General features: G+C 44.4%; 1 protein-coding gene and 1 non-coding gene across 3 annotated transcripts in view; one reads left to right on the forward strand and one right to left on the reverse strand.

Annotated features, from left to right (window-relative positions):
* PDZD2 (PDZ domain containing 2) overlaps window positions 1–18159 on the forward strand; it is a 329192-nt gene that overhangs the window by 95891 nt on the left and 215142 nt on the right. For both annotated transcript variants that reach the window (XM_033110376.1, XM_033110377.1), the window contains exon 2: window positions 17284–18100. In XM_033110376.1, the coding sequence (XP_032966267.1) occupies window positions 17625–18100 (476 nt within the window). In that variant the 5' untranslated portion in view covers window positions 17284–17624. The remainder of the gene's footprint in view (window positions 1–17283; window positions 18101–18159) is intronic.
* LOC117025382 (small nucleolar RNA U13) lies at window positions 14105–14208 on the reverse strand. Its single transcript, XR_004423595.1, has one exon. It is a non-coding gene; the product is annotated as a small nucleolar RNA U13 (small nucleolar RNA).

An 18159-nucleotide genomic window follows, 5' to 3' on the forward strand; every position in this document is an offset into this window, starting at 1 on the left:
AATATATTATTTTACTATAATATAAAACCAGGCATAATATAATATATAATACTGGGTCTTCTAATTACTATACTATAATATAATATAATATTAATTTTTGCTCCAAAAGACGCATTAGAGCTGATTGTCCAGCTTAGTCTTATTTTCGGGGAAACATGGTAGCACCTCCCTATACAGAGAATAAAAACCTGACAGGCCAAGGCAGGAGGAGATAAAAGAAGAAGAAGGAGATGACAGGGTGAATCAGACAGCTCAGAAGGAAAAGTTCCTTTTGCCAGAAGGTTGATTATTGTACAAAGAATACATGTTCACTATGTTCACTGTAGTAAAAATGTAGGTAAAGTAAAAGATTAAAAACTACTTGTTAGTGTCACCACCTAGACTTAAAACGTTAATGTTTCAGCTGCTTTACTTCCTGACTTTTTACACACACACACACACACACACACACACACACACACACACACACACACTAATCTGTATATAAATAGACCTTTAGATGAAAGGAAGATCATAGTGCTGGTAAATGTTTAACAAATGCCTAGGGGAGAAGCCATCCTGGTTTGTACCATCTGCCAATTTCCATGGTGTAAATGTTTCCACCATAGCTGATTTCAAACTACCAATGTGATGTCAACAACTCGCAGAATACCTGAAAATTTACCAGTCCGCTTTTGGGAACCAGCGAGAGCCAGCTCCAGCACACTGTTGACCAAGTTCTGTTCTCAAATTGGCCTTTCTCCCTCCCAACATCGTCTTTACGCCTAAATTTTTGAAAGTTGTCTTTGTCAAATTACTTTTTGAATCAAAATTGTTTTCCTTTTGGAATTTAGAGCTGGATCGTAGCCTACCCCACTGATGGTAAATGTTGCCCTCTCGTTAGAATGTGCCCATTTCTCGTGTTCCATAGATCCTCATATGAGGATGGAGTAGACGCACTTTATCAGGTGGCATGAATAGAAATGTCTTTGAAAAAAAAAAAAAAGACAGATTAATGTGATCAAGCAAAAGAAAATGTGGTGGCCTGGAGCTGATTCTGTAGTCCATTATCCCAGGACAGATTTGGCTGAATAGAGGCAATTTTCTCCTTTGCAGCTCCTTCTCCTTGGCCCAGCCAGCTCAGTTCTATAGTTGTCACTCATTTCCCTTGGCTTTTCTGATGGAAATTGGCCCCCCTCCTGTCTGTCTGATGAGAATTGGGCTGCAACTGTTTGGCCCACGAGTAACCTCCTAATTACATCCATGTTTTCCTTGTTGAATGGGAGCTTTGGGAAACCGCAGGGGGAAGAGGGAGTGGAGAGCTGCACTCACAAAGCAGCAGTGTGTGTGGAGTCATGGCCTGCTTGGCTCCGGGGTAATGCGCTGGCCTTCCTGAGCTGGTGGCCTACTACACCTGTGGCAAGAGTCGACGAGGTGGAAAAAGAGTGGGAGCCAAGGTCTTCCCACACTGGAGTTTGAACTGCCTTAAAAGAGGCTGAGCTTTGTGAGCTTCTGATGGCAAACCTGGCTCTCCCAGGCCCAGTGAGTAGAGACAGGGAGTTTCTGGCCAAGACTCTTAATAGGTATGGGGAACAGGGTGCTGTGCGTGGGCAGAGGGGAGGTGGGAGTCCACTGTCACAGTAAGAAGGAAAGGCTTGGTCTGCCCCCCTACTTGTGTAACCAGCGCGAACAGAGGAAGCCAAGAGTCTGGTTTGGATCTCTGACAAGAGGGACAAATCCAGATGCCTGGAGTGTGAGAGGCAAAGGACAGAGCCAGTGTGCATCCAGGGTATCTGTGGGGCAAACCCCCAGCTCTCGCCAGCCCCCTCGGTCATCTTTGACACCTCCTCTTCTCGAGCCCCTCTCCCACCAACCTACTTCCAAGTCATCACATAGACTGGTCAATTCTGCCTTGGAAATGTTCCAGGAAACTACCCCTGTCCCTTCTCCGCACTGCCCTGCTCCAGGCAGTCATTATATCACATTTGAGGACAGTCTTCCAACCAGCATCCCTGCTGTCTAGTCTCATTCAATCTGTATCCCTACGTACACACGATTTGTTTTTAAATCAGCAAAGTAATATATTTTAATAAACATTTAGAAAATCCAGAAATGTAAAAGTAAAAAAACACTCATAGCCTTACTCCCCTGAGATGAGATCAGTTATTTTCATGAAAATCCTTCAAAGAGATTGTTTTCATTCTTAAACACAATTGAGATGCAATTAAAACTACTTTGTCACCTACTTCCTCACTGTGATGACCTTTTCCCCATATGGATTCTTTCCTAAAATGAAATCCCAAATCTGGTTATATCACTGCCTTGCTTAAATAATTGAGTAAATAAAACTACCACCAACCACCAACCAAAACCCATTGCCTACGTGAGAAAGGTCAAACTCCTTGGAACAGGAGGGCAGGTCAAACGTAATCTGCTTTTGGTCAGACATCTACACAGTCCATGAAGAGATGTCTGACCATTGCGCTGCACACCTGAAGCTGAATAATACGGAATGTCAACTATAATGTTATATATATAGATAGTTAGATAGATAGATAGTCACAGGATGTGGAGTACAGCATATACAATAGAGTCAATGGAATTGTAACAGCTCTATACGATGTCAGAGGGGTAGTAGATTGGGGGAATGGGGTTATCACTTTGTGAGGCGTGTAAAAGTCTATTGCATTGTTCTGTACATCTGAAACTAATAATAAAAAATGTTTTTTAAAACTGTAATCTGTTTTTAACACTGATCGCCCCCCAGGCCCCCAACACCATCCTCTTACACCCTCTCTGGCACCCCTTTCCTGTTTGCATGAACACACTACATTCGCGTTTACTCTGAGAATTCCATATGAATCGGCTTGTGTAAATCACTCCCATCTCCTGCAATTCCCGCTTTGTGAATTCTTTCATTCTTTAAGGTTTATCTTAAGTTATTTATGGGTCTGTTTTCCCAAGGAAAATTGGAAATCTCTTGAGGGCAGAAACAGAACTTACTCAGTTTGTATTTTTAGCAACTTGTGGTTATGCCTGGCCCAAGGTAGGAGGCACTTAGTAAATATTTATGGAATGAATTGGCCGCGATTTGGTATGTCTGTTTTCATCCTCTTGCCAGTTTCATGCATTTGTTTTCATTGGTGTCCATGATTAATCCATATTACATTTTCTTTTCCTCCTTTATATGTTTTGGTCTTACTGTACTGGAATAAGAGCCCCTGGCTTATAGCCCTCCACTACTTGTGTCTTCGCTGGTGGATTGAAGATGTTGTTAGTTTCTAGTGGCTTTACTGTACTATTTAGAATCCTTAAGAAGCAAACTCACTTTTTCGGAGTCTACAGCCCGGAGTCAGCCTTCCAGCCCTCTTCTGAAGAGTTGATTTATAGGTTTATGGAAATGTTTGAAACGGAAGGCATAGGTAGGAAGTTTCCAGAGTGGGAGCTCCACCCTCAGAACCAGGGGGCTAGCTCATTACTCCCTGGAGGGGAAGGTGGCAGGAAAAGTCAAATGCATGAGGGTAGAGTGGGGTGTAGGTGCCCAGCGTTCTGCCTGTGGACTATGGGATTCTGCACCTTTAGATGCCTGCGGGCCCCTGGCCTCTACCTGTGCCCGTGCTCCAAAGGAAAAGTGCAGAAGGCAGTTCATACCCCGTGTGCTGCTTCTCATGGTTCTGAGGAGGCTTAAATATGAAGGTTTTTCCAGAGGGAGGAGTAAATTTATTTTCATTTTTGAGACTTCATCAACAAACATTAAACTAGATTTATTTTTACTCAAACTCACAGAAAAGGCAAAGCTGGTCAATTCTGCTCCTACTATGGGTATTATCCATAAAGAAATAAGGGTAAGCACATTTCTGCCCTCTGAGTGAGAAATAGAGGCAGGCATATCCACCTTTATTGCTGCTAATCTCAGTTTAAATTTGCATGTCTGTCTTCACATTCCCTTTTAATAGAAGCTCCAAGCAGAAAACCACATCTATAACAGGTTGTTTTCTGGATGCAAGTGATAAAAATCCAACCCAAACTAGCTTCTACAGAAATGGTGTTCAATGGTTCCGCAGTATCCACAATGTCATCGAGGTTCCAACTTCATTTCCTCTCCCATTCTGCCATCCTCCACCTTACGCTTCATCTCAGGCTGGTATCACGATGGCAGCAGTAATTCTGGCCATCTGATTGTGGATGACAGGCAGAGGCATTATCGCGTCTAGCCCTTTCTCTTCAGAGTGAGGCAAGGTTTGCCAGAAGATGTGTAGAAGGCGTCAACTCGTGACTCGTTGAACACTGTTGGGTCACCTGCCCGTTCCTGAAATCACTGCTGGCAAGGGAAGGATGTTCCCATTGGTCAGTCAGGCCCATCTTTAGAGCTGAGGCACCTATTGGGTAGAAGAGGGTGGATAGATTCCGGAACAAAAAGCAGAATTCTGTTATGGGGTAAGGAAGCAGGAACGGATGCTGGGTAGACAGTCAGCAGTGCCCTCTACAACTCAAAATAAGCCATAGAATTGGTTGCCAACTGTATACTCTAGTGATTTTCAAACAGTTTTTAGCTACTTACCTTTGTTCAAATAAAATCTTACCCAGAAAAATAAGCAAAACTGATCAAAGCAGAGCAGCTATGGTTGTAAACCTATAGGAGGCTGTGGTCCTAGGATCATGGTTTGACAATCGCTGGTAGAGTACTTCTTGTGTTTACATCAAACATTTTTCTAGTCCTTGTCTCCTTTCATCCTCATGACATAGCTGTGTTATGTGGGACAGGAGGCCAGCTGGCCAGAGAGGACCAGTATTAACAGAGTCCAGGCATGCAAGGCCATTCGAGGAAGGCAACTGGGCTGGGCGTAACAGATTTGGGCACAGGAGACCAGAGGCTGAGATGACAGGGGGCCAGGAAGAGAAGTTCTTCTGAGTAAGGTGGTAGGCTATGATCCCAAAGCTGACTCACTCATTCACTCTCTGCCTGCACAGTGTGGGTGCCCCTGGACCAGGGATGGTATTTACATCCAGAAGGAAGTGAAAGGCTTGTTGAGGCAGAGACAAAGATGCTGGGTAGCATTACTTCACAAAGGGCAGACAAGGCATGCCGCTCAAGGACTCTAAGAGCTTCCTTTTCGGATGGCGTGGGTGTAAGGTTGCCACATAAAATGCAGGACACCTAGTTAAACTTGAATATCAGATAAACAAGGAAGAAAATTTTAGTATACGTATATCCCCAATATTGCATGGGGCATACATATAATAAGATACTATAATATTTGGGATATACGTATAACTAAAACATTACTTGTTTGTCTGAAATTCATATTTAACCGGCCACTACATATTATTGTTTGTTAAATCTAACAACCCTATGTGGGAAATGAGGGGTGTCCTGAAACATTAGGATGTTAGAGCTGACTTTCTTTCCAGGGTCTCCATCCTGCATCATGGAGTAGCCAGCACCTCTCATATTACCTAACCAGTAGTTTCTAAAGCCCTGTTACATCCTTGTTCCCTGAAATGCTTGTTAGAAAATGCAGATATGTGAATGGCCTCCAGTGATTCTGAGGCTCAGCTCAGCTTGGGAAGAATGCGTCAGCCGTTAAGTTCCTGAGGGTAAGAATAAGAATGTCACTTTGTTTATTGCACTCAGTAAATATTTGTTGAATGAATGAGTGAATGAATGAATGTTTCCTCCCTGAGGAATCCTCCTGGGCTTAACCAGTGTTTATCTTGTAGAACCCAGGAACCCCAGAAGCACAGGCGTCTCTCTTTCCCTTTCTTTTCTGGCCATGAGACTCGTGGGAAAGGACCTGGGTGGAAGGCATAATGGAGAGACTTGGAGAGCAGTGGGAAGGAAGGGTAATGATAAGACAGAGCAGGAGAGAGCAGGGCCAGCAACCGGGGCCCGCCAGGCAGAATGCAAGAGCATCGCGTGGGGAGGTAGGCCAAGTTTTTAATCACCTCCTCAGGCAGAGAGACTTGTGATTTCAAGTTGAGAACAGGCCTTCAGTTCTTTTCACAGGATTCCTTTAGAGGCTTACTTGGCACAGTCTCCGTGCCCAGCATCCCAGGGGGATGATCCTGAACCTGGAGTCATCCGACTACGGTGCTTAAAGCCTGTTGGAAACGCTTCAGCGGAACTTGGTGGGTGGCAGGTAATGGCCATTTTGCTCATCTCGGTAATTCCCCAGGTCTGCAGGGTACCTGGGAGCATCTGTTTCCCACAGCACCTGTCTCTACAGGCTTAGCCATGTAAAGACTAGATTTCTGTCTTAAAACTTGAAACCCATAATGCACCCAACTGTCCACATTTCCCCCCTCATATAGATGTGCCCCAGTGCCTGCATTATCTCCTATAAAGAGAACTTGAAAGGGTTTTTTTGTTTGTTTGTTTTTAATTCTATTTCCTGCCGAGAGGCTTTGCCTAATGGGTAAGAACCTGCTTCCCATCTGAAATGAGTTTTTGCTGAGTGACGTCATGGACACTTAATGCTCTGACTGTCAACTGAAAACGCAGGTCCCCTCTCAATCTGTTCCCCCATCTGTGTCACTGTGAGAGGCGCTGCCATGGGGCCAAAGGGCTCTGGGACATGCTAGAGCTGTCTGGAATTTCAGCAGCATAAGGCCCCTCAGCAGGGCTCCAGGCCAAGAGTGGGAAGGAGAATATGGACGCCCCTGGCTTTTCCTCTGTGACTTTGGTTCTGTTCCTCCTGTCCTGCCTCCAATCACGCTCTCACGTGCACCATTCTGAGCGCATCAAAGCTGTGCTGCGGAGTGCCTGCTGTGTGACCGCTTTGTGGTCCCCTGCAGTTTTGTTAAATCTGGAAGGTGTCCTTGGTGCTTGGGGGCAATAGTGAGACTTCTCCCCACAACCCTAAACTTAGAAATACAGAAGACAAGTTTCTTTGTTGAAAATTAAACTACCGTGTTTCCCCCAAAATAAGACCTAACCAGAAAATCATCCTAGCATGATTTTTCAGGGTGACATCTTCATCCCCTGAACATAAGCCCTAAAGCGTCTTTTGGAGCAAAAATTAATGGAAGACCCGGTCTTATTTTTGGGAAAACATGATAGTAAATACATCATACACAGTTGAATAGCCAGCCTCAGGAAAACCCAAGTTGTAAAATTGTCCATAAAAACACATTGAATCCAAAACTCGAATCATAGTCATCTTAGGGAGGATGGACTAAAATTTGATTGTGCCTATAATTCAGAGAATTACTGATGTTATGGTATGTAGTTTGGACAAAGGGGTATGACTAAAAGGGAGGTAGTTTGCGCAGAGAATGGGGAAGAAGACCGCCAGGAGCCATATGTTAGTGATGCCTGTTCGGTGTTGTCTCGTGGAAGGGAGTCTTGGCTAAGTGGGCAGTTTCCTTTGCAAAGCCCAGGCTGGAGTGGGAGACAGAGGGGCCCGCCTATGCTCATCTAGTTCTCCTCGTTCTGAAGTTTGCCTTCCTCTGCATCCTGCCTGCACGGAAAGCAGGCATTGGTCAGGTTGATGCAAACATCCTGCCCACTTGATAAATGTATTCCAATTGAAAAATAATGAAGAAGCTTTCTTGCTGCTGACTGTATATCTGCACTGGAGAGGCAGATGCTCTTCTACTGCAGACCGAATTCATGTTTCTGAGCTGGGAACCTGAAGACTTGAATGGGGGCAGTTGACCAAGACCAGGGTCACCTTGTGGTATCTCCCTGGCCTACCAGTCGCCTTCCCCGGCCACATCTTTTACCTGTGCACAGCACCCCCCCCCACCCCCCCACTGACTCAGCAACAGCAGGATCTCAAAAGATAGTAGGTCCAACCTCCTCTTTTCTCCAGACCTCTACCCAATGTCCTCACGGCAGTGCCCCGAGTTGAACCTCCATTTGATGATTTCCAGCCCAGTTCATTTCCATTTCTGCCACCTCTTGTCTTATTTTCTCTATCTTTATGTCTCTCCCACCCCTTTTAAAACCAAGATGGCGCATGAGTCTCTGTGGGCGCTGTTGAGAGTGAGAGGACTGGCATATCACACTCCTTCACAATCTTTCCTTCTCCTTAGTTCTGATTTCCTGCCTGGAAGAGGTCAGATGAGGATTCCTTTTTTCTCTCACTCCCAGGGTCTCTGACTTGCCTTCTCATGACCATTGTCTGAGGCCTTTCCCACAGCAAGGCCTGGGAAAAGGGGACGCTTCTCAGAGAGGCACACGGGCTGAACCTTTGTGCTCTGTGATCTTTTGGTTTCCTCTGAGAATACTGTCTTCACACCAGGCACTCCAGCCCTGGATCCTGCAAGCAGCCTGGAGGAGAGGGCATGGAGGCCGGTCTCTGCACAATTGAGGCCCTTGCCAAACTGGCGAGTCTGTGGGGGCCTCAGTGGAAACACCCGCTTTCCTATTGAACCCTCCCCCCCAGACAAGTTTGTTCCCCTGTCTTGAAATCTTGTTTCTTTCTGCTGCTCCAAAGAGCTTTTATTCAGTAGGATATATTTCTTCTTGTCTTTTGGAAGAGCTGAATGTAAAACGACCCCAGGGGCCCTCTTCCTCCCTTTGTCTTGGCTGATACTCAAAATCTGATAAAGCAATTTGGCCCATCTCTTCTGCAGTTTAAAAATTCCATGTGTTGTGTTGTGTTGTGTATATGCTTCTTAATGAGGCTAGCAACTCCATCCCTGACTTGCCAATTCAGCTCCAAAGTCCAGGAAAGTGCTGGAACTGGAGGAAGCTTAGTAGAATCACTTCATTTGGCAGATAAGGAAACTGAGGCTCAAAAATTCTGAATGACTTGTCTGGGGACCTACAGGTAGCTAGTGGCAGAGTAGCTTACTGGCTATTACAAATATTTGAGTCATTGTTAATTAATGATGAGGTCAGATCCTACGCAGTCACACGCTGAGAATTTAAATATATATAGTAAGTAGATTATGTACTCCATACCCTAAACACCAGAAGCAATGGTTCTGAAAGGAATAATTGTAAAATATTGTAAAATAATTATTTAAAAAAGTAACTCCAGTGGAATTGAAGAAGAACTCATTATAACACATGCTATACGTTGATGGCGTGATCTATAGGGTTATGGATGGCAGGTTGGTGGCATCATGGCTGCCCAATCCATACAAAGTGAATAGGAGGGTCATATTAAAATGGGCAACCACAGTGACCTCATGCTTACTTGCTGCTAACACAGAAGCTGTGATTGTCTCAGTCACTTAGCAACTGTTTCGAAGTATTGATTGCCATTTCACAAGTATATACATTACCTCATAAATGCCCTGTTTCCCCAATCGTTAGGTTCTTTCTGAGTTGAAATACCTACACCCCAGAAATATTAATCTAGAACTGGCCAAATTCTGAGTAAGCAATCTTAAATTGCAAGTGTGCAAACTTGTTTGAGTATTTGAAGCCACAGTAAATATATTTTAGAAATAGTTAGGGAACAGACATAATTTGTATTCATTTTAGTTTTCTGGTCCCCAATTGTTTTCTTGCACTCATCTTGAGTAAAAAACATTCATGAAGTTCCATGAATTTCTGCAATTTGTACTCATTCCCTTATTTTGTTATTTGGATAAATAATCCATGTTTTAGGACACACAATATCTTCAAGTATTAGGTCGTCAAAAGAGCTTCCAGGTCATTCTTTTTCATTTCACTCAGATTTTTTCTTTTTCCCTGCTCTTCAAGGGTCATCAGATCCAGAAACTGAAGGAAGGACCTTGGTCCTTTCTTGATGAGCATTTCTCTCAGCTGTAAAATTGAAGGTTGAATGCGGCAATCCACAAGGTCTGCTCTAGGTCCTCTCCTTCTCGAATTCGTATGGGAACACCTCTCATCCCCTAAAACCCCAGCATAGATCTTGGAAAACCTCACTTTCCAGAATCATGTGCCCCCCCCCACCAGTGTACCACTACATGGCCCTTCACACAGTTTATGGAATACTCTCTTTCTCAGTGGGCCACAACCTCCGCAGGGTTGTCCATCTTTCCTTCTCTCGCTTAGCACAGTGCCTGGCACAATCAACCCTTGTTGTATGAAACAAAGGCTAGATCAAATTCTTCTTCTGTCACATGTGCACAGCCATCCAGCTAGTCTAGAGTCAGCCATGTAGGTAGTTAAACATTAACTAGTATCTTGCTCTTCCAAAACGTAAGTCGACCTGAAGAAGCCACAATCAGTTGTATTTGCAGTTTTTTAATTAGTTGCGGGTCTGTGTGTAACCCTGGGACTGCACAATGGTCCTAGTAAACCAGTGGATGAATTAATGTGTTCTCTTAGCTCTTTCAAGGGCAGGAACAGGTCCTGTAGTTTTTGTTTGTTTGTTTGTTTGTTTTGCTGCCCCCAAGTCATGGTGTCAATAATATCTGCTAATTGCCAAAGCAGCAGGGCTGAAGTTGAAACAGTTAGGATTACATTTCTGAACCTTGAATCTGAGGGTCAAGAGTGAATTAAAGCAATGTATTAATTAGAGACTTTGTTCACCTATAACAGAATGTCTAATTAACAGTTCTTAGACAGGTAAGGGCCTATTTTTCTCTCATGTAACAAGAAATCTAGAGGTAGAATGTCTAGGGTTGGTACAGCTGCTCAAGGATGTCAGGCCATTGCCTTATGGTTGGTCACAAAATGGCTGCTAAAGCTCCAGCCATCACATATGCACTTTAAGGGAAAAAAGAAAAAAAAGAAAAGAAACTTTCTGGTAGCCTCACCCAATAACTTCATGGGCCAACATTGTATGTTATGGCCACCCCTTTCTGAAGGGGCACCAAGAAACATTGTTTCCTGTCTGGGTACTTGCTCCTCAAACACAGACGGATTTGTGTTAGTAAAGAAGAGGAGAGAAGGAATATTGTGTAGGCAACTAGCCACAGTTCCCTCTTGGTTACTCAGACATACCCTTCTTTCCTTGAATGGGATAGACTTCCCATTCCCAAGAAGACGGCACCCAAACCTCATCCAGTTAGCGTATCAAGACGAGAGCCCTGTATCTCTGGGAAAGGATCGGTTGTCCTCTCCATCAGTTCTGGATCTAACTCCTTGTGACCAAGCCTCGACACTTCTAACATGCAATACTGGGAAGGTATCGTGTAACTACAATAAAAACTTCCATTTATAAAAGGAATGGTGGAAAACACAGCAGTCACTGTCCTGGGCACAGATAGCAAGAGCCCAGCCCCTCACTCGTGGCAGGAACTCCCACTCATTGCGCTCCATGGTCCTTGCCTTTCTCTGGGAGGTTATTCCTCCTTCATTGTCTTCCATGGCCACTTCTGTGGTGGGCATGGGAAGGACACCCTTTCCGGGGCCACACCCGGAAACCTCCTTCTTGCCAACCTACTTCTTGATGATGTGAATGGCCAGGGAGAGAGAGGGAGAGGAAGAGTTGTGAGATTGTTACTGGGGTTTAACCTTCCCAGGCTGTTGCAAACCAGGTTTGGGTATTTGGGCAATATAATTCCCCCGCAAACTGAGTAGGCTGCCTGCCAATTCCTGATGATTTGTTTCCTTTCCTTTCTAGCTTATGAGCTCTGCCCACCTCCCTAAATTTTAACTTAACACGTGCTACTCAACGTGTGCTGCCAGAACAGTTGAAACAATGGCTTCCAGGGAGTAATCACAATTTGTACGCAGCAGGCTTACAACCTCTGCCTTGTGGGTCACCACCCACCCCCTTCTGATAAAGCTGGTTTTCTTAGCCCTGCAAGGGTCTGGAATGCGGGCCTCTCAGGCAACTTAGATTGCAGGCTGAGTGTCAAGAGTGCCTTCCTTAGAAAAGTGATATTTCTTTCATCTCCCTTGTCGGTTGAGATGAGGAGCTCTAGAGTTTGCTGAGAGTGACAAGTCACCTACCGATATTCTAAAATGTTCCCGTCATCTTCTCTAACGCCACAGCCTCAGTCAACACGTCAATGACTTTCCAAAGCACAGCAGTTGGCAGTTTAACCAAATATTTTACATCACATAGCGAGGGTCACTTTCCCGTCTGTAGTGTCCAAACCCTTGGCATCTGCCTCACCTCCCACCTTTGCTCATCCAATTCCACATTTTAGGTTCTGTTACTTTCTATTCCCCCACTTTTAGGTACCACATTATATTACTTGTTTGGAGTTTTATCAAGTTAAATGGTTGGATTTCGAAAAATCCAAATAACAATGATTGAACAACATGGGGATTTATTTTTCCTTTCATTTCTGCTCTTCTCTCAAGGAAGGCTGGTATAAGTTAGTCTCACCCAACAATTTCCACTTTCATCTCATTGGACAGAACTATGTTGTAAACTGTTCATACCCCCAAGAGAGGCTGGGCTTTTATTGAATACATCGCCATGCCAAACAAAATAAAGGAAGAAAGAGAACGGATATCAGGTAGATAGCCACCAGCTTCTGACACAAGCTGCTTGTCTATTTAATTTCTTAATCATAACTTGGCCCCTGGTGGCCCTGGAGCAGGGATTACCAGGCAGGGGGCCGAGCTGGGTAAGTCAGGTATGAGTTTAGAAGGGTGAGATTGTCAAAGGCTGGCAGGCAACATGCTGATGTACAGAGGAACACGGCCCAGTGCAGTGGGTCTGGGTAATAGTCCTGACTCTGTTACTTACTGTGAGACCATGAGAAAATTAATTAGCCTCTCTGATTCTGGTAGTTATCTGAGCCTTTAAAAGGGGGATACTGACAATACCTTCCTGCAGTATTGCTGTGGGAATAAAGTAACCCATGCATAGTGCTCCTTTAGAGCCGTGTCTGATGCGTAGTTATGCTCAGAAAATGTTAGCCATTAGGCAGTGTTGGTAAAATGGGGTCAGATGTCCTTGTTTCTTTGTTTGTCTTATTATTAGTTTCAGGTGTACAAAACAATGTAATAGTTAGACATTTACACCCCTCACAGAGTGATAACTCCCCTTCCCCACAATCTACCACCCGTCTCAGATGTCCCTGTTTTATAAGGTGCTTGTGAGGCAAGAACAACACAGTGGGGAAGCATCCAGGCTCCGTGGGCATTTCCCCCACTCCCTCTTTCGTAGCTACACCCACCCCCTCTCACCCTCAGGCAGCTGAGCAGGCTCTCCCCTCAGGGTTATTTTCACTTTCCCCCAGGTATGCTCTCTCCTTAACCTCTCACTTTATTCAGGTTTCTTCTCAGAAGGGCCTTTCCTGATCCCCTCCTATCTCCCTCACTCGCTAGCCTCTGACACTACCGTAATTCTCTTCGTGTACTAATTACCATCTGACGTAGTATTTTACGTTTACTAATTCGCCATCATTGCATGAGTTTTTGTTCCTACATTGGTTCCTTGTTATCAACATTGGTTTCCTTTAAAAATGTGAGTATTTTCTGAAAGTCCAAAGAGGAACTCAGTCCAGAAGGTAGGGAGACAAGATGAAGGTTTAGGAACTTGGCACATAGCAGTGGTCAGAATAGGAAGATGAAAGGAATCCAGGACAGTTTGAAAGAGGGAGTTTGTACAAGACAGCGCACTGCGAATCGAACTTTACGGCAAGGTCTGGATAAACCCTAGGACCCTTTTATACCGCCTGCCTGTTCAGGATTTAGCCTCTGGATTTTGGGTGACTCTGGGCCTGTGACTCTGGGCAGATGATTGGTTTCACTTAGTTCAGTGTTTCTCAGTCTTTTTCATTATTGTCCATCTCTCCCCAGAAAAAAAAAATAATTTAAATTCACTCTAACACAAGAAATTAAATACTAAGGAATGAGATTTTTTTTCAGGTTAGATTAAGCTTGTGTGGGGGGGCACTAACCATTATAATATCTAAGTTTTTTTTTTTTGGTCTTCTACCCCCAAACCAATTTTCACCCCCTTGTGAGAAACATCACCCTGTTGTGAATGCATGACTTAGCTAAAGGGGGACCCAAGAAAGTTGGTAGATTCTAAAGATAGTATCAACAAATTACTTCAGTAACAGAAGCATTTATTTAGAATGCTAAGGCTGTCAGCTTCAGGCTACTCAAAATTAATTTAAATTATCATGGCTGTTTGCTTGAAATGAGTCTCTAATTGGAGAATTATATGACAGACAAAAGTGAGCTGGACCATGCAGTGGAGCTCCATGTCCACAAATTCTGCTCACTGTTGATATAGATTGATTTTCAGGATGAGAAACTTTTATTTTTTTATTTTTTTATTTTTTTTCACGTCAGACGGGTAATGCGCCGATGTCGTAACAAGGTTTGTGGGAGGCCCATCTCACGGAAAAGTGTGACCACCCAATCATCACGCTTATGAACTACAAAAGGATCAGAGAAACTTTTAGAACTTTGCACGGATCAGCCATGGAGGGATGTTGGTATTTGTAACCGTTTGCAGATTTCTGTTCTGTATCATCTCCAGGTCAACTTTTTGTTCACTGGAATGTTTCATTGGATGTTGTGGAAGAACCACACTTTTCATAGTATTGCAAAATTTGTATCTCTTCTTATACCCTGAGACATCTCAGATTACTGCAGTGGATCAGAATGCCTCTACTTCCCTTGTTTATAGGAAATCCCAGGAGAAGGAGTTGACAGAATAGGGGACTGGAAGGATACAAAATGTCCAATTATAGGTATGGAATTGAAAAATTGTGTACCCCCTGAACACCAAAATAAGACTAAATATCTGTGAAGGTGTCTGTATACTTGAAATAATTTTTTCTTTTCTGAAAACTCCTTCCCTGCTTTTACCACATTCAGGGTCAGAGGGAGGGGTCCTGGCAGCCATTTTGATATCTCATGACCCCACCCCCTTGGCAATAACTGATTGGATGACAGATGGACAACTGCTCCAAGCTGAGCCAATCAGCTTTGCTCACCTCCAATCTATCATGTAACAACTTTTGAGTTGCAAAGTACAGAAAACAACTCAAGGTAAAGTTTACTTTCATTTAAAGTTGTGGGGTTTTTTGTTTTAGTTTTTCTTGACATTTTTTTCTTTTTTTTTTTAAGTAGTTAAATTTTTAAAATGGGATGTATCGTAAGGATTGATAATGGTTTTTCAGATTACAGGGAAGGATAGCAATGCAGCCCCATCTTTGATGGCTGAAACTAAGACCTGGATTGCTATGGGAAACCAGAGTGCTTTCTCTCCCCAGTGTTGCACCTCTGCCTTCTGATCAATTTTATTTTATTTCTTGGCAGGATGGCTTTCTTTGTTACTCAGTTAACTCAGCAGCTAGAATATTGCCATCCAGAATCCCTAGTTCAAAAGTTATAGTTTCCACCACATACTTAATACTAGACCCTTCCTCTCTAGGTCCCAGTGCTCAGTTCTCAGGAAGAACTCTATTCCAGCTTGCACAAGATGCCTAGGTCTGCATCCATTGCCAGGGGCTGGGAGCTTATAGTACATGAACATGGCCAGGAGTGTACCTTTGTCGATTCTGTTAAGTGGGTTGTCATAGACTTATTACATACTGGTTTCCATTTATTTATGTATCTCCCCACTACACTACTAATTCCTTCAGGGCAAGGATTTTGCCTTATTGGCGGTATATTCCCAGTGCCAAATTCAAGGCCTGCTTCTTAATTGATGTTCAATAAACACATATTGAATAAATACTAGTTGACATCAGGAAAAGAAAGTCTCTATTAATCTTAAGTTTGGTTTTCTTCATCAGACTTATTTTGGACAAGATACTCTTTAAAGATTTACTCTGCTTTCATATGAATGGAACCATCGGAACTGTGACTAACACCTTGAATCACAGACCATTATAATTTTGTTTTAAATCATTGAGGATCTACAAGATGGCAGGCACTGTGCTGGGTAGGGAGTATACTGCTGAGTATGACACGGTCACTGTATTGGAGATCTCTCTGTGGTGTTTGAGAGACCTTAGAGATCAATTAGCATAACTCTCTCATTTTACAGATGAGGAAAAGGGAATTCATAAAGGTTGCTGGGCCTGATGGAAAATATTTTGATTTATTCATAAGATTTTAATAATGTCTGTGTGGATTTACTTTTCAGTGAAAGGTGTTACTTATTTTGGCCAAAGGGAACATTTCAATTTTTGTACCTTTATGGATTATCTTTCCTTTCATCTTGCATTTCTTCTCAATAGGCATGTGAGTATGTAGATGATATTTGCTAAGCTTTTGATTTATTTGGAACCCATTAATAGCTGGCACTCGAGTTCTTTGGAAAATCAAAACTTACTATACGGGACATTTTTTTATGGTTATGAGTAATCAGGTTATTTATTATTGACATGGCTTCTGACACCTCTCCCATTTATTATTATTTCTTGTTAAATCACTTCCTGAGAAAGCTAAAAATGTTTTCCATCTTCGACAGCACAGTTTATATTGACTTTCTCTGGGCCAAAGTGAAGTTCAGAGAAGAGAATGAAAGGGGTCATTTTTCTGCATTTACAGGGGGAAGGAGGTGAAAATTTTCTTTGGTAGAGAAGAAGAATTGGTGATGAAATTCAATTAACCTTTCATTGGAGGAACTAATTACGTGCCAGGCACTGTGCAGAAATCAACGGGGGCAAGACTGCCGCCAGCTTTTGCAGGGGAGACACGCTTGCTGCAGCTGGTGTGCAGGCTGGTGCGTGCATCAGTGCTGCAAGCAGTGTGTTAAAGGACAGGCCAGGGAAGGGCCAAAGTCTTCTCACCAGAAGTTTGGAGACACATTTCTCTGGAGGAGAAGGCTTTGGACTTGGCCTAAGATTAGGTTGGTTTCATCGATTTGCTAAAAGAAAAGTAGAGAGGAGACTAAGGGCTGTAGGATGCCAAGGGACGCGATTCCCTCTGGATCTACATGATAAAGATGGGATGCATAGCTACGCTTAGAACTGGTGTTGTCCTAGGGCAGAACCTGAATCTCTCTGTGCTGTTGATTGGCTCTTTCTGCTTTTGGTAACAATGTCAAAACACAGTTCTGGAATGGAGAGCCTTCCTGTGTATGCAGTTGGGTGGATCAAGCAGATAGACATAGTTTTTTTACCTTCCTAGGAATATAAGCTCTTAAATATATCGTGATGCACTCCTCAATCTTCCAGGGAGTCTTGTCACATGGCCTCCTGGTTGGATGTGAGCATGTCCTGGCAAAAGTCTTCTCCTTTCCCTGCTGATCAAGGAAATTTCCTGGAGAAGGTCAGCATTCCAGAGGTTTCTGTCTGTGGGGAGGAGTGTGTGTGTGTGGTGTGTGTGTGTGTGTGTGTGTGTGTGTGTGTGTACAAGGTGGAGGGAGCTAGCTGGGGAATTGGGAGAGGCATTAAGTTTCTGGCTCAAAACAGCAAACATTGCCTTTCTGTGATACAGGAGGCTGTGTGTTCTGTGTCAGAAGTCTCACTGTTGTGACAGGAATATTTTGTTTTGTCCTCTTCCAGGGGCAGGTCATGCTGTCGCTGCTGAAGGAATACCCCATTTCCAGGTGATTTGCATGGGCTCTGCTGTGATGTGACCCAAGCAAAGACGTGCCAGATACTTCCTTCCTCCCCTCATTGAGCACGCCAGGCGCAAGGATTGTTCTACTGTTCTAATTGTGCCCCGTCCTCCTCTCGCCAAGGCAAACAGCCCAGCCTTGAGCAGGCATCCCTCATCTGCCAGCCTGAACATGAACGCAGGCAAAGCTGATGACAGCCAGGGTTCCCTAGGGACGCGGGACCCTGTGGGGTCCAGCCCCCAGGAGCAGGTCCTCTCATGATGTTGGTGTCCGGGAGTGAGCACCATGCCCATCACCCAGGACAATGCTGTGCTGCACCTGCCCCTCCTCTGCCAGTGGCTGGAGAACAGCCTGCGGGAGGGCGGGGAGGGACCGGAGCAGCGGCTCTGCCAGGCAGCCATCCAGAAGCTGCAGGAGTACATCCAGCTGAACTTTGCTGTGGATGAGACTACAGTCCCACCTGACCACAGCCCCCCGGGGATGGAGATCTGTACTGTGTACCTCACCAAGGAGATGGGGGACACGGAGACTGTGGGCCTCAGCTTTGGGAACATCCCTGTTTTCGGGGACTATGGAGAAAAGCGCAGAGGGGGCAAGAAGAGGAAAACCCACCAGGGCCCCGTGCTGGATGTGGGCTGCATCTGGGTGACAGAGCTGAGGAAGAACAGCCCGGCAGGGAAGAGTGGGAAGGTCCGACTGCGTGATGAGATCCTCTCCCTGAATGGGCAGCTGATGGTCGGAGTTGATGTCAGTGGAGCCAGGTGAGTGGGTGAGCGCCAGCTGGCACAGGGGCTGAATGCGGGACCCGTGTGTTTCGCTT

The sequence above is a fragment of the Rhinolophus ferrumequinum genome, chromosome 7 (assembly GCF_004115265.2).
Source record: "Rhinolophus ferrumequinum isolate MPI-CBG mRhiFer1 chromosome 7, mRhiFer1_v1.p, whole genome shotgun sequence".
Taxonomy (NCBI): domain Eukaryota; kingdom Metazoa; phylum Chordata; class Mammalia; order Chiroptera; family Rhinolophidae; genus Rhinolophus; species Rhinolophus ferrumequinum.